Here is a 14,436-nt window from a genome sequence, read left to right as displayed (position 1 = left end):
CTCACTGTAACATTGTACAGTACTGTATGTGCCTGGAGAGTGTGTCTGTGTGTGTTTGTTGTATGTGAAGATGCATGTATCACTCACTGTAACATTGTACAGTAAGTGCTGTGTGCGTGTGTCTGTATTGGCTATATAGTGAGAGGAGAGATAAATGTGCTTGTGCACAAGAAAAGCGCTTTCAGGACATGTTGAAGGTCACTGTACAGCATAGTTCAGTGAATGGGAAATTACACACTGAGCAACAATACATTCCAGCCCCAGATCCTCCCTTAGGAGTACAGATGCTTATTGACAAACTTACTCTCCTTTCCCTTTAACCTTGAACTGAGCTCTTTCCAGTGTCTAACACTTCAGCAGGGCCAAACCTCTCAGTGCCAGTTGGCCCAATGCAATCAATGCCATTTATTTATTTTCTGCGCAATGATAAAATGGTGCTTTCAGAGTCATTACCTTTACAGTCTCTAAGAGGCCGTGAGGCTGTTGTTTCAAATGTCCTTAAAGACGAAACTTTCCAAAGTGTGTACCAATGCAATTTTAAACAGCCCCTAATGGACAGCCGATGCTAACCCACCTCATTAGGCAGAAAGCTCTCACTTTGGATGCCCTAAGTGAATTCATGGGACATTGAGGGAGATACACATGGACACTTGTGCAAGCAGTCATGGGAGGGTGGATGATGTGGGGGACAAATCCCGTGTCTCATATGAGTAAGTTCAGCATGAAGCTCCTTGCGGAATAAACCAAGTGAAGAATGTCAGGTATGCTCTTATGAAGACTAAATTGCCACCGCTATATTTGGTTAGCGCAACGCCGCTTCCATGTGCGAGTAGTTTCTCTGTGCGAGAATTGGATTACTGACCTGCTTTGACACAGCTGGGGCACAGGCGAGGAGAGACACGACACATTGGCCTCCAGAGTCCAGACTGTATGCTCTCTCCACACAATATGCACACTAGTGAGTCACCGGAGGATATCATCCTGTGATAGTCACGTTACACCAGAGCCTAAAAACATGGGTGCGTGGGCACTTCGAAAATGCAATGTGTTCCCCCCTATTGAGAGTGTATTGGAAAGTGATAGCGTGTCTCAGAGGAAAGGTGAAATGGTGCCATTGCCATGTTAGTCATATCTCTGGTAAAAACACGCTTGCAAACACAGATGGATGATCTAGTTCATTCAGTCATTTTTTTTGTCTTGTATGCAATTGTGGAGAAACATTGTCTCATTCCTTCCATATAATTCTGAAACTTGTCACAAGCAAGTGTGTTCATTTCATGCAGAAACATTAAGTTCAGATGCCTTTGCACACCTCAGCGTGATAGACTTCTGATAGACTTTAATTCTCAATTTTCCATTGAAGTCTATAATATTCACTCTGCCTCCCGTCCCCCTTTCAACATTTCTTTTCTCTCTTTCTCTCTCCAGAGCTTAGATGCCTCAACAACAAGATGTCATGTGATCACCTTACCGGGGACCACTCGGAGTTCACATGGAGTGTGACTGCTGCCGATGACCTCTGGGCACATGAGCATGGGGGCGTAGAGAAGAGCGGAGGCCGATCTGGTGGCTGGCATGGGGGTAGGATAACAGTAATGATTTTCAACTTCAGAGGTTCAATTATTGATGCAGTGGCGTTCTTATTCACAACACAAAGGTTCAGCAGTGCTGTTTGTTTTAAAAGATCATTAGCGGAGCTATATGTGGAATTCTGTAGAATTTCAGTCACCTTGACTACCGTTGTGTTTGTGACAGCACTGTTCCATTGACTTGCAATGTATTTGATACAGCGACACAGGGCTACAAAGTGCTATTACAGGAGGGATGACCAGTGCTGGCTTATTAGCATGTTAACTTTAGTGGATATCTGGGCAACAGAGAGCATTAGCGTTTCGGACATCATTTCAAGTCGGTGTGTTGTTATTTCTAGGTCATTTTGAAAACTACACATAGCTCCTTTAAACGATTTAAAAATATATATATACATACTATGTAATCACACAAGGGGTAGAATGAGATGTGGATTTGGAAAATGGAGATTTTCCTAGTTTGCATGTGAAATCTCTACATGTATTTTATCTTGTCCACTCTTAACACTCTTCCCTTTCATCCTGCACTGATCAATGGTCTGGAATGAAGCCCTCATAACCTGATACTAACACAGTACGACAGACTAGGAGGCTTTTACCAGGGGAACTCCAGATGGGAAGGGATGTTTTCATTTGAAAACGCTGGTTCTCTATCCCATGCAATATTTATCAGGGTTTGTTTCCTGCTTTTAAAAGCACAATAAAAGTGTTAAACAAGGGCCAACTTTGAACTTCTGCATACGATGGTGAGAGCAGAAAAACAGGGATATGGGGACTTAGAGAAGAATACATATTGCCTTTAGTTCTTAGTTCTTTAAGAAGTTCTAAAAAGTTGGATGTTGGGAGGATAAAGAGGTGGATGAAGTGATGATGATGTGATGGAGGGTGTTTCTCAGTGCAGCAGTCCCCACTCAGAAAATCAGAACTCATGCAGAACATATCTCAAACATTTAATGTGGCCAGTGCAATAACAGCTCAGGCAACGTTAATCCCATAAGCGTATGGCTGGGTGCTCTTCATTTATTTCAATACCTAGAGAGAGAGAGAGAGAGAGAGAGAGAGAGAGAGGCACGAGTGTGCACCAGCCAGAGAAAGAAGGAGAGAGGGAGATGGAGAGAGAGAGGCAAGAGTGTGCACGTGCCAGGGAGAGAGAGAGAGAAGAAAGAGAGAGAGAGGCAAGTGTGCATGCGCTAGAGAGAGAGAGAAGGAGAAAGAGAGAGAGAGAGAGAGCGCAACAAAGCCTCATTAGACAGGTCAGGTTGCAGAGTGGGTTCGGGAATTACAAGCTCTTCAGGCACAGCTCATGCACTTCAAAGGCAAAGCCAGCAATTCCACTTTGGTATCAACTCTGTCACATCCCTCTCACTCACTCTCTTAACCCCCCTCCCTCCCTCCCACACACACACACACACACACACATGTGCAAACACATTTCTTCTCACTTACTGTCTTTCAATATATTTGCTTGTGTCGGTAATGCAAGAATAAAGCCAGAATAAAGAAAACCAGAAGTGTTGATGATAATCTTAGTAACTATCCTAGTGGAGTTGTAGCTCATATATGACCTGTATTATTTGTGCAGTTACAAGTGGTAAGTTTGGAGCCAGGCACACATTTGAGGTCATTTGTAAGCACCAAATAATTTTGGTTCACAGCATTGAATATTCAAAGTTGTCTCACAGGAGTCCATCGAACATGCATTAACCTAATAGGGTGGTGAATAATTCATGCTCAGTTATGCCATTGATTTGCTTTTTTGGGGAGGAAAAAAAGAATGTCACACTTTGCATTTTTCGCAGACAGCCACACGAGGTGAGCTGAGCAAAACAAAACAGGGGGAAAAAAGCTGGACAGCGAGAACTCTGTGTGAATGGCTAGTAATGGAGATGCATGATAAACATGTAGCTGTGTCCAGTGGATCATACAGTGTGTGCAGTGGTCACCTTGAGAGCACCGTGGCTCTATCACAACAGTATGATTTACTGTCCATGGTCACCACGTGGCAACATGATGTATACTCTAAACATGGCGCTGGACAAAACATAGCCGCGCATTGGCAGATTACATGCTTTAATGCGAAGGTCAGAAACAAAACGGAGAAAGATGAATGTACGTGTGCAATATATGCATCATTCATCCCCTTATGATTGGATATACAATTGGCCCACTATTGAGTGATTGCTTTTGTCTCCTCCTAATAAAGTCTCTCTCTCTCCCTTGAGCGGGCCCATTTTTAGGAGGGATGGAGTAGAAGTTTGATGAATCTGAGGGGAGAAAAGGCCAGTGTTATTTATGCTCCTTTTCATCCTTGCCACTGCCTCTACTTGTGTTTCTAAATTCTAACCAGCTGGGATACTTCATGCATATAATATTTAGGGGATTAGTATGATTAATTGCATCACACCAACAATATTTGTCTCTTAACGTTACACTGCTTCTAGTCAGATCGTATAATTCATCACTGTGAGGGGAGAGATGTAATGTAGCCTCACAAATTAACTAATGTAAATTAACTAGGGCTGTCAATCGATTAAAAAAAATAATCTAATTAATTACATACTCTGTGATTAATTAATCTAAATTAATCGCATATATCATTTTTGCTGAGAAAGTATTTTAAATATTTAAATTCAAATGAATCATTGAATAATCAGCATTAGTGACATTAAAGTTCAAAAACTCTTTTATTATTATTTTCATTGTTCAAATAATGGCCATAATAATCTATGATATGACCTAATATGCTGAGGAAATAAATTCAAAAGTGCTTCGGGAAGAAGTTTTTTTCACATACAAGGCATTTCATTCCACAGATATAACCTAGGGGACACAATGAAAATAAATGATCACTCCCCTCAATGTCAACACTATTTCTTGACGTGCGACTCTAGAGTTGACAAACTCCGGTGAAATGCAAATTCCTTGCTGCAGACATTGCAGAGGACTTTATTTTAATCAACACTTTATTTTTGTCAACACCATCAGGCCGTTTTTAAAAAGTAAATGTTCCAATCTACGCAGCACATGTTCTTCTCTCTCCTTCATTTTAATCAGTTATTTTTTCCCAAATTAATTAATCGAAATTAATCAGTTATTTTGACAGCCTTAAAATTAACTGACCTGGTTTAGTTTATTAGGAAGTTACATGTGGTCTCTTGGATCTGTAAATAAATACTACTATAGACACTTATTAGCTGTAAATAAAGACCACTATAGGCACTTATTAGCTGTAAATAAAGACTATAGACACGTATTAACTGTAAATAAAGACTACTAAAGGCTCTAGCTGTAAATAAAGACTACTGAAGGCTCTAGCTGTAAATAAAGACTACTATAAGCACTTATTAGCTGTAAATAAAGACTACTATAAGCACTCATTAGCTGTAAATAAAGACTACTGTAGGCACTCATTAGCTATAAATAAAGACTACTATAAGCACTCATTAGTTGTAAATAAAGACTACTGTAGGCACTCATTAGTTGTAAATAAAGACTACTATAGGCACTCATTAGCTGCAAATAAAGACTATAGGCACTTATTATAGTTGCACTGATATATCTAGTCAGTGTCATTTTGATTGTCTTCATGAAGGAATGTAGGCTACTGAACTTCATGAGAATGTTTTCTTTTTTTAATTACCACTAATAATTTATGCTAATATCATTAACATCTCTTCCCCTCAACCTCAATTCCTCCTCTCAATAGCTGTGCATAATTTCTCCTGGAAGCCTGCAAGGCCATTTTATTAGAGACTGGTTTGGCAGGGCTCCCTCCAGGAGCAAAGGCGAAACTCATACACCTATAAAAGGCAATATGTTGAGGAAAAATTGGCGATTTTTGGGATGAAAACAGGTGCAGCTCACCTCAGGTCCACTAACATTGTCGTATCTAGCATCCGAGCATAATGGGTAGCACTTCGCTATTTAGCTAGGATGCTCATTTATGGATGCTCCCCTTCCTGTCCTTCTGGGTGATGTGTGTATGAAGATTAGCTACATTAGCTGACTTAATTTAACTAATGACAGTGATATGGAGCGGCCATCCAGCAACTCAATTTGCATGAGAGCCGTTCATGGTCAAGATGATAAACTGTAGCTGTCATGCTCACTGGTGAGTAGTGAGTCTTAATTTCATCGTGCTATTCAGAGCCTCAACTTTCTGGAGACATTTCATCCATCTAGAGACTGATGAACAGGTATGGACCCTTTCAAGAGAGTTCCATTATCAGCATCATAGTTGGCCCCACAAGACTTCCGTTTTAACATTCCATATGTTATCTTAATGCAGAGGAAGTAGATTGGGGCCCAAATAGAACGTTCAAGCATTGTTTTTGTTTTTATTGTTGAAAGGGTCTATAGTAGTAATCAGGACAGATCTACTCGGGCACCAATGTATTACTCTGCATGATCATAGAACCACATCTCAGACCCTATCTGTCAGGAATGTTCACAAATGCCAACTTTGCAGGACACTGCAGCATTCAGCAAGCAAGAAGGATACTGCTTGTTTTGCTTGGTTGTGGTTTGCCTTTCAAATCAGGAGGATTGCCTGTCTCATCACCACTATCACTCAGAAAAGGATTAAGCTGAATAGTTGCATCGATTTTTAGGCGCACACTCGGACAGACTCAGTCAAACTGGCTCATGCTGACCTGCGGCAGACGACAGTATAGTGTGAGGAGTTGATTTGTTTGTTTGCCATGTTGCAACCCTGTGCACCTTTGCTATTCTGAACTTGCCTACTCTCTTGGTGGGGAATGTGTTGTTCTAGAGCACACAGTGAGGAAAGAGACTCTGCAGGCGTAATGGTTGTTTACCTGATTTTAAATATTTAACTGCTGGCAGCTTGGACCATGAGGTGTTGGGAAATAACAGTGGCAACCCTGCTAGTAACCTCTGCTACAACTTTTTACACCTCATATGTTATATATATATATAACTACTGCTCTTAAGAACAAGTCCTAATGTCTTATCTAGGAGACAGCAATACTGCAACCATTTAGATGTTTTCTTTGCTCTTATGCAAATCGCTTGAAGTTGCTCAGAAAGTAGTAAAACCAAATTATCCAACGATACTACTCATTCATTTTGATTGATAGTTTCTGCTTCTCTTCAAGATCTTGTAATTCTGCTGTTTTTAGACTTGTACAAATGTTAAAGCCTCCATGTGAATGCACTCAGGTCATGTGTTTATTCAAAACTTAATTTTCATGTTGTTGCAGCACCATGAACAGCCTTCAGCACTGTAGCAACCATACAGTGAGATAGCAACCATACAGTGAGATGGCAACTATACAGTGAGATACCTACATTTGACATATTCAAATGTAGGTATCTCACTGTACACATTCAACATATTAACTTGGTGCAACATCCAACATACATTGGTGGAGTAATTTGTAAGGCTTTTTAACATCTAGGAAAACATGACAAACTTTAGATGGGTGGGCGTGTTTTTTGGGGAGTTTTACAGAGATGGTGTTGCTTTGAAGGAATTCATTTACAGAAAGCTTCCTATACTGTAGTTGTGTGGAGACATACTCAACCCGTACATACTGTACGCTGACCCTCCCATCTTTGTGTGTAGGATTACACAAATGACATTACATTATTGAATCCACCTTTACGGTTACAGTTGAAACCAGAAGTTTACATACCCTTAGCATGTGCTAAAGTTGACTGAAAAGACGAATAAAAAATCATCTTTTGAAAATTGATGCCTTAATTAAGAAAATTAGGAAAAATCCAACCTTTAAGGACACCAATTTTCTTTGTGAATGAATAATGTATTGTAAATAAATAAATGTTCTTCCTTAAAATACAGGTGCTCATAAGTATACATACCCCTATGTTAAATTACCATAGAGGCAGGCAGATTTTTATTTTTAAAAGCCAGTTATTTCATGGATCCGGGATACTATCCTGCTAAAATTTCCTTTGGCCTTTGGAATTAAAATAGCCCCACATCATTGCATACCCGTCACCATACCTAGAGATTGGCATGGTTTTATTTCAGTTACCCTATTAGCTGGTTTGATTTGCAATGCTTAATGCAAAACTGTATGTGTATGTGTGGAATGTGCGGTTTACCCAGCAACTATGAACTTCACCATGTCATTGCAACTTTAAACAGATGAAATACAGTACATGAAAGTTGCAGTGTTTTACTGAGGGTTTGCTGGGAAGACTCTGTTGTTGTGCTGTGGAAGAAGCATATGTGTTCATTGACCTGTGCAACGGTGTTCGCACCTGTGTTATCACCCCAAGAGGCAGTTTATTGTGCAAATCTTGTGCCTCTGATTTGGCCAATGTCTGTCACATGTCACTTTGAAGAATTTGATGGCAGAAGATGAAGTGAATGAAACAGTAGGTGGACAGAGGTGTGTAGAAGCCACTAGACCTAACATTAGGCTACAGCATCCTGCTTTGTGGTTTGTCAGCATACTTGCAACTTCATTTTTACGGTTTGTGAAGGGTGCAGTCCCGTCATTTATTTGGCTAACGCAGGTAGGCTACAAATAATCTCCTTTACTTTCTTTGGTTGTAGGATAGTCCGCAATTCACATTAGTTTTGGCCATCACCGCAATTAGGCTACTAAACACAAGGCCTACCCAAGTTCTAGGCTATTCCGTCGCCAAATTTATAATATTGTTATAAAACCTTCGTTAGTAACAGTCAATACTTTTGCCTGCATCAAATCGTGCATTTGCATTCAGTGTGCTACCATCGGCTTAACAGGAGTTCTAAGCGTCTTTGTATGGTCATCTGACTTCACTAGACTGTGAATGCATGTATATATATATTGTAAGGCATGTAAAATAAATGAATGACACTGGCACTATGCACAAATTAATGTAAACTTACACCGCACTTCCCTAATAACTTAAGTTCTCTCGCGTCACTGACAGTAGCTAGAATGCATAAAAAAACACCGGGAAAAACAGTGTTCAGTCCAGGGCAGCTGAGGTGTGGCGATGACATCATCGATACGTAAGTAGGATGTGCGGTCGCTGTCCAAACGAATTCAAAAGGGCTACGGTTTCAGATTTTTCCACTCTGGGACCAGGTTTCAAAAAAGTGCGGTTTCGGGCAGTGCGTTTACAGGATTCGTTTGGACGCTCGGCCAAGACGAAGCAAAACTACTGCGTTTAACCCAAAAAGCGTCTCCGTGTGGACGGGCCCTTAATTAGTGTTCATGGATTAATGTTTAAGCATATCCTTTTCTAATGCACTTGATCATTTATCCCTGAACATGGATCATAATTAGTTTGTCTTGCTGATGATGTTGCTTGCTGTAGTAGGGTCTTCTTTTCCCATCCGAACTCATCGTCTTTAAAACTGTCTCGCATTTCCCTGACACAGCCACGCTTTCCCTCTCTCACACACATACACCCACACACTATAAGGCCTAACACACATACACCCGCACACTATAAGGCCTAACACACATACACTCTCACACTCTAAGGCTTTAACACACATACACCCGCACACTATAAGGCCTAACACACATACACTCTCACACTCTAAGGCTTTAACACACATACACCCACACACTATAAGGCCTAACACACATACACTCTCACACTCTAAGGCTTTAACACACATACACCCACACACTCTGAGGCCTTAACACACATACACCCGCACACTATAAGGCCTAACACACATACACTCTCACACTCTAAGGCTTTAACACACATACACCCACACACTCTGAGGCCTTAACACACATACACCCGCACACTATAAGGCCTAACACACATACACCCGCACACTCTAACGCCTAACACACATACACCCACACACTCTTAAGGTCTAACACCAAACAAAAGTCAATGGGAATATTTATATCAGTACAAGCCAATATTGAAAGGTTTATACTTTTTAATATTTGTTAAAGAAGAGTTTAATGAGACCTTTTTATGAGTCAGAATTAGATTTCAAAGGTCACATGTCTGTCTGGTTGAACATTTGTAACCTTAATAATTTCTGGCTTCACACTAGTAAGTTCACACTTTTGCCCAGTTCTCCACAGCCACCATTTTGGAGCCTGGCAAGGTGTGTTGTGCGAGAATAGATGTGGCAGAGGTCATTGGAGTAGCCAGGGCTGCACAAAGCTCATCGCTTTTTACGAGCAGTGAGGTTGCTCCCCTGAACATATTACCCTGCATTTTGCAAGACTTCATCACTGACAGTCAGCCAACCTTGTAACACCAATTCAGATGATAACACCAGTCCAACCTTACACTGATTCTACTGATTGAATTATTATTATTGAATTCTTATTGACTTCAAGTGATGATGCACAGGGAAACAAAGGGGCTCAGACAGGCCGCACTCTGTTCCAGACAGTCCACACATTGCCTCAGGAGCACAGGGCTTTGGCTAATAACTAAAACATCAACGACACCCTTTTGTCAGAATCATAGACTATTTGTTTAAAGGTCAGGCAAGCTATTTAGAATGCTGAATTTCGATGACATAACTGTATTCACATGGTTATGTATTCCATGAAGAGACAGATGTTATGTGAGTGGTTGTAAACTTGTGGTGTTGTGTGATCTTTTTGCAATCCACATCCTTTAAAATTAAAATTGTATTTTTTTATTGGTATTTGTTTCTATTTTTGTTTTACTAATACAATACGAGGCGCAATCTTTTGCTGCTTTTGTCTTTGTGCTACCACAGACTGTACCTTCAGCTTTGGCTAAATTTTTTTTTTTAACTTGCACAAGATGGCTGTAAATGATACTGGCTTAAATGTGATAACACAGAGTAAAACATATAGCAGCCTGGAGCGGATATTTCAGGACATTTGGCTGAAAAAATGAGATTGTTTACCAAAAGCAAAACTACCAACAAGCATCTTGTGCCGTTTTGACCTTGTCCAGATGGTGGCGCTGGTCTATCATAATGACATCTTTATGTTCAACCCCCCCATTTCCCAACCCCCTCAGGGAAATTACCTACAATCAATGATGTTGAGCTGAAAACATCCGCCTGTGTTTCGACTCCCCATCACGAACCCCAAGAATAAGATACATAAAACAATGAGTGGTAATTACTGCTATAGCCAACCTTTCAGAGGAGTAGAAAAGGTCCCCCTCGTTACACTTAATGTTCTCTCTGATGTAATTAAAACACTGTCTGCCCAACATCCAATTAGACGTGTGTGTGTGTGTGTGTGTGTGTGTGTGTGTGTGTGTGTCTGTGCATTGGGTTTGACTGAGATAGTCTGAGTGATGTGTATATGGCCGGTGATCAAGCAAAGAGGAAGTTCCTTTGGTTAGAGTTTCGTAGTTGCAACAGAATGAGGGACTCGTTGACATTCATTAGGGAAAGTCTTGCCTTACATCATTGCACATTGAAACTCTGTGTGGGTAATGTCTAAATTATGCTCAACTCCTTTCCTGCATTTTCTAGCAGTGAAAACAATAATAAACATTCAATATGCACAGTACATCATGCAATTATCATGTCAGCCTTGGAATTATAGTGTCAGTATTTATGCAATTATGTCAGTAATTACTCACTGTTCAACTGATAAGATAGTTTAACTATAATGTTGAAACACATAGCAGTAAAACATAAAGACCATTCTGCAGGTTTTGCCATATCAGAGGTATGTTTCTGCAGAAAAGATCCTGAAATAAATTGTGAAGGACCAAGATCAGATCAAAGTAATCATTGTCTAGTTTTGAAATCTCGGCCTTGTCAGAAAAATATGACAAAAGAATTCACAGTACAATCAGATTATTATGACCGCGGCTAGCGAAGCTAGCGAAGCTAGCGAAGCGGTCATATAGGGATTGTCAAAGTTTTTTTTTTTTCCCCGTCATCTACTTCCTGAATTTTTGGTCAACGATACCCGGGACACCGAACCACCGGGGCACATTTTTGGTGGGTATGTAGCCCCACTACACTTTTACGGAAAAATTTTGTTTGGTCCCCGGGGGCCACTCCCCCACCGCGCTGGGCCCCCCGAAACCCCAAAAATGCAGTTTTTCCTAAATAACTACCTGAACTGTGGCACCGAGGATGAAGACATTTTTATGGTATGTTGGTCTCAAGGGCTCACATCAACCTAGCCCATAATCACTCATTTGTGATTTGCACCCCCCTGGTAAAAAATGAAAATGCAATATCATTCTGCTTTAATCGCCCCTCTCTTCAGTTAAGATGTTCAGAACTGCACCAAATTTTATGTGTATGATTAACCTGACATTCTCTGGGGGTATGCCAAGTTTCATAGAATTTCATCCATGGGGGGGTTCTAAAAAAATTAAGTTATGTGTACATTTAGTGACTGTACACTCATTGGCCTGTAGATGGTGGAGCACACATATACACACGCACACACACACACACACACAGGTACGCACATACCATCAGTATCGGCAATTACAACGGCCGATACATAATTACAAATTCAGTAGAATTAAAGGAATACCAAATATTCATCATAACTAGATGTACCGCAGATCGGTACAAAATATGACCGCTGCCCAGTCCAGCACATTTTTTCCACAAAAATAAATCACGCTGAAAGGCCTATATGATTCTAACTAAATTGCATTATCCACACTCAATTCTCACTGGTATCTGCTAGACATCAAGTACCAAAACATGATTAGTTCATAGATTTCACATGTAAAATTAATTTTATACAACCCCACCTCCATCTTGCCTGTTCTGAGATAATTCTGAGATATTCTTGAACTGTGCGCATGTACATGTTTATGTTATGTGTGTGTGTGTCTGTGTGTGTGCTTGTGTGTGTGCCTGCATATCTGTTTGTGCACATGAAATGGGTTAACATGACCCCTGGAAGCAAACATACAGAAAAAATTGGTCATCCTAGGCCCTATTCTCAAGATATTCACAGAGAACTGTGTCATAAGAGAACATGAACGGAATTCCACGAAACTTGGCGTGCATACAGAAGGTGTCATAATGATCCTGCACTTCCAATTTCGTGCAGTTTTGACTATGTTAGGTCACAGATACCTGCGATTACAACACCTCATTTTTACTTTTTTGTGTTTAACTAGGTGGCGCTATACATGAAATGAGTGGTTATGGAATGGGTTGACATGGCCCCTTGAGATCAACATACAAAAAAAATGGTCCTCCTAAACCCTACGGTTCTCGAGATATTCACAGAAAACTGTGTCTGCCCTACCCTCCTTTCGGGGGGTCCAGTCCAGCGGGGGGGCTACAGATCAAAAACGAAAAACGATGGTTCCATCCTATCCATGTTGGGTTACATGCCCACCAAGTTTCGTGTACCCCGGTCTTTCAGTGTCCTGGGAATCCTTGACGGAAATTTGGGAATGCGAAAAAAAAAAAAAAAAATCTGACTAAACCTATATGACCGCCACTTCGCTGCGCGGCGGTCATAATTACTGGTTAAACCAACTCAAGCTAGTGCCCAAAACAAAGGCAGCAGTTATGGTAATATACAAGCATGTTTTCCACAGCATTGCATATGGGGAAAATATTGACAGGCTTTTTATCAAACTACATTTAGATGGTTGTGTTCTGTCTAGTAAATGGCAGTAGATAGGCATAAATTATCGATTTGAATATCTTAATTACAAGAAGAGTAATTAGGGTACTATTGCTTTTAAGGACATTCAAATTTGATGAAATTAGGGCTGTCATGTTTTGTTCTCAGCATGAAGTGAGATTTTTAGGCACAACTTATACTTGGCATTGGCACTTAATAGGTCATTAGTCATTAGACAATTTATACTGGCAAAGATGCCATTTTTAGATGTCATCTACCATTTACCTGATGGCTTTTTTGTGTTGGTGTGTTTGACACAGACAGGGAGAGAGACAGAGATCTAATGGTATTGTCTCAGTAACCAGGGCTTATTCACAAATAAAGCAGCTCTCACTTTCCTTGGCCATGTCCTCCTTCAAACAAACATAATCAACTAAGGTAGCATATCTCCTCTTCCTATCAAAGCTATACAATGGACACTCCTATTGAAAACTAGATGTACCGCATAGCGGTACAAAATATGACCGCCGCTCAGTCCTGTACATCCGTTCCGCGAAAATAAATCACACTTCAATTTGTCTCCATATTTTACTCCATCCCCCACTCTTGAAACTTTTGTGTATGCTTGTTTGGCATGCCTGAGTGTGTGTGTGCGGCTGCACAGAAAGTACCCTACTGGTGCTGAAAAGGTGAATAGATTGTAGAATAGCCAAAGAAGATGTAGAATTGTTATAAAACCTTTAAAATCTCTAAACAATCACAAGTAGGGCAGTTCATCACAGTTCATCCATTGCAACTGGATTGATGAAAGGTCACTTACACCTGTAGGCTACATTGTATTTGGGAAAAGCAAAAGGTATCAGCATAATGTTATTTATTTATTTATTTTTTATGTATTTTTAAACAAAAACATCTCTGTCAGTTCCATGCCGTTTTCAACAGCTATCAAAACAAAGGTCATTTTGGATGGATGGATTTTTTGTGAATGTTTCTTCTTCTACATAAGATTTTAGTCATCTTTAGTTCATGTAATACTTTATTGTCAATGCACAAATTAAGTAACAGTAGTCTGAAACGTTATTGTTAATGCACAAATTAAGTAACAGTAGCCTAGTCTGAAACGAAATGCTGTTTTACATCTAACCAGTGGTGCAAATAACTGACATGTCCAAATGGGCCTTGATGAAATGCGTCGCTAGACTGTTCATACATTTTAACGGGCCAAAGTTGAAAAGCTTTTGTCCGTTATTGTTAGTGCAAATATAGGCTGATTCATGTTCCCTTGCATTGTTTAACTGAGGTCCATGGCTAGTCTGGCTTTCATCAGACCAAGC

At 40.3% G+C, this 14,436-nt stretch overlaps 1 protein-coding gene across 4 annotated transcripts in view; it reads left to right on the top strand.

Moving 5' to 3' along the window:
- Positions 1–14,436, top strand: part of alk (ALK receptor tyrosine kinase) — a 269,021-nt gene that overhangs the window by 124,004 nt on the left and 130,581 nt on the right. For all 4 annotated transcript variants that reach the window (XM_048228498.1, XM_048228497.1, XM_048228500.1 and 1 more), the window contains one exon: positions 1,429–1,581. In XM_048228498.1, the coding sequence (XP_048084455.1) occupies positions 1,429–1,581 (153 nt within the window). The remainder of the gene's footprint in view (positions 1–1,428; positions 1,582–14,436) is intronic.

The sequence above is a fragment of the Alosa alosa genome, chromosome 19 (genome assembly GCF_017589495.1).
Source record: "Alosa alosa isolate M-15738 ecotype Scorff River chromosome 19, AALO_Geno_1.1, whole genome shotgun sequence".
NCBI lineage: Eukaryota > Metazoa > Chordata > Actinopteri > Clupeiformes > Clupeidae > Alosa > Alosa alosa.
This window is presented reverse-complemented; position numbering and strand designations above follow the sequence as displayed.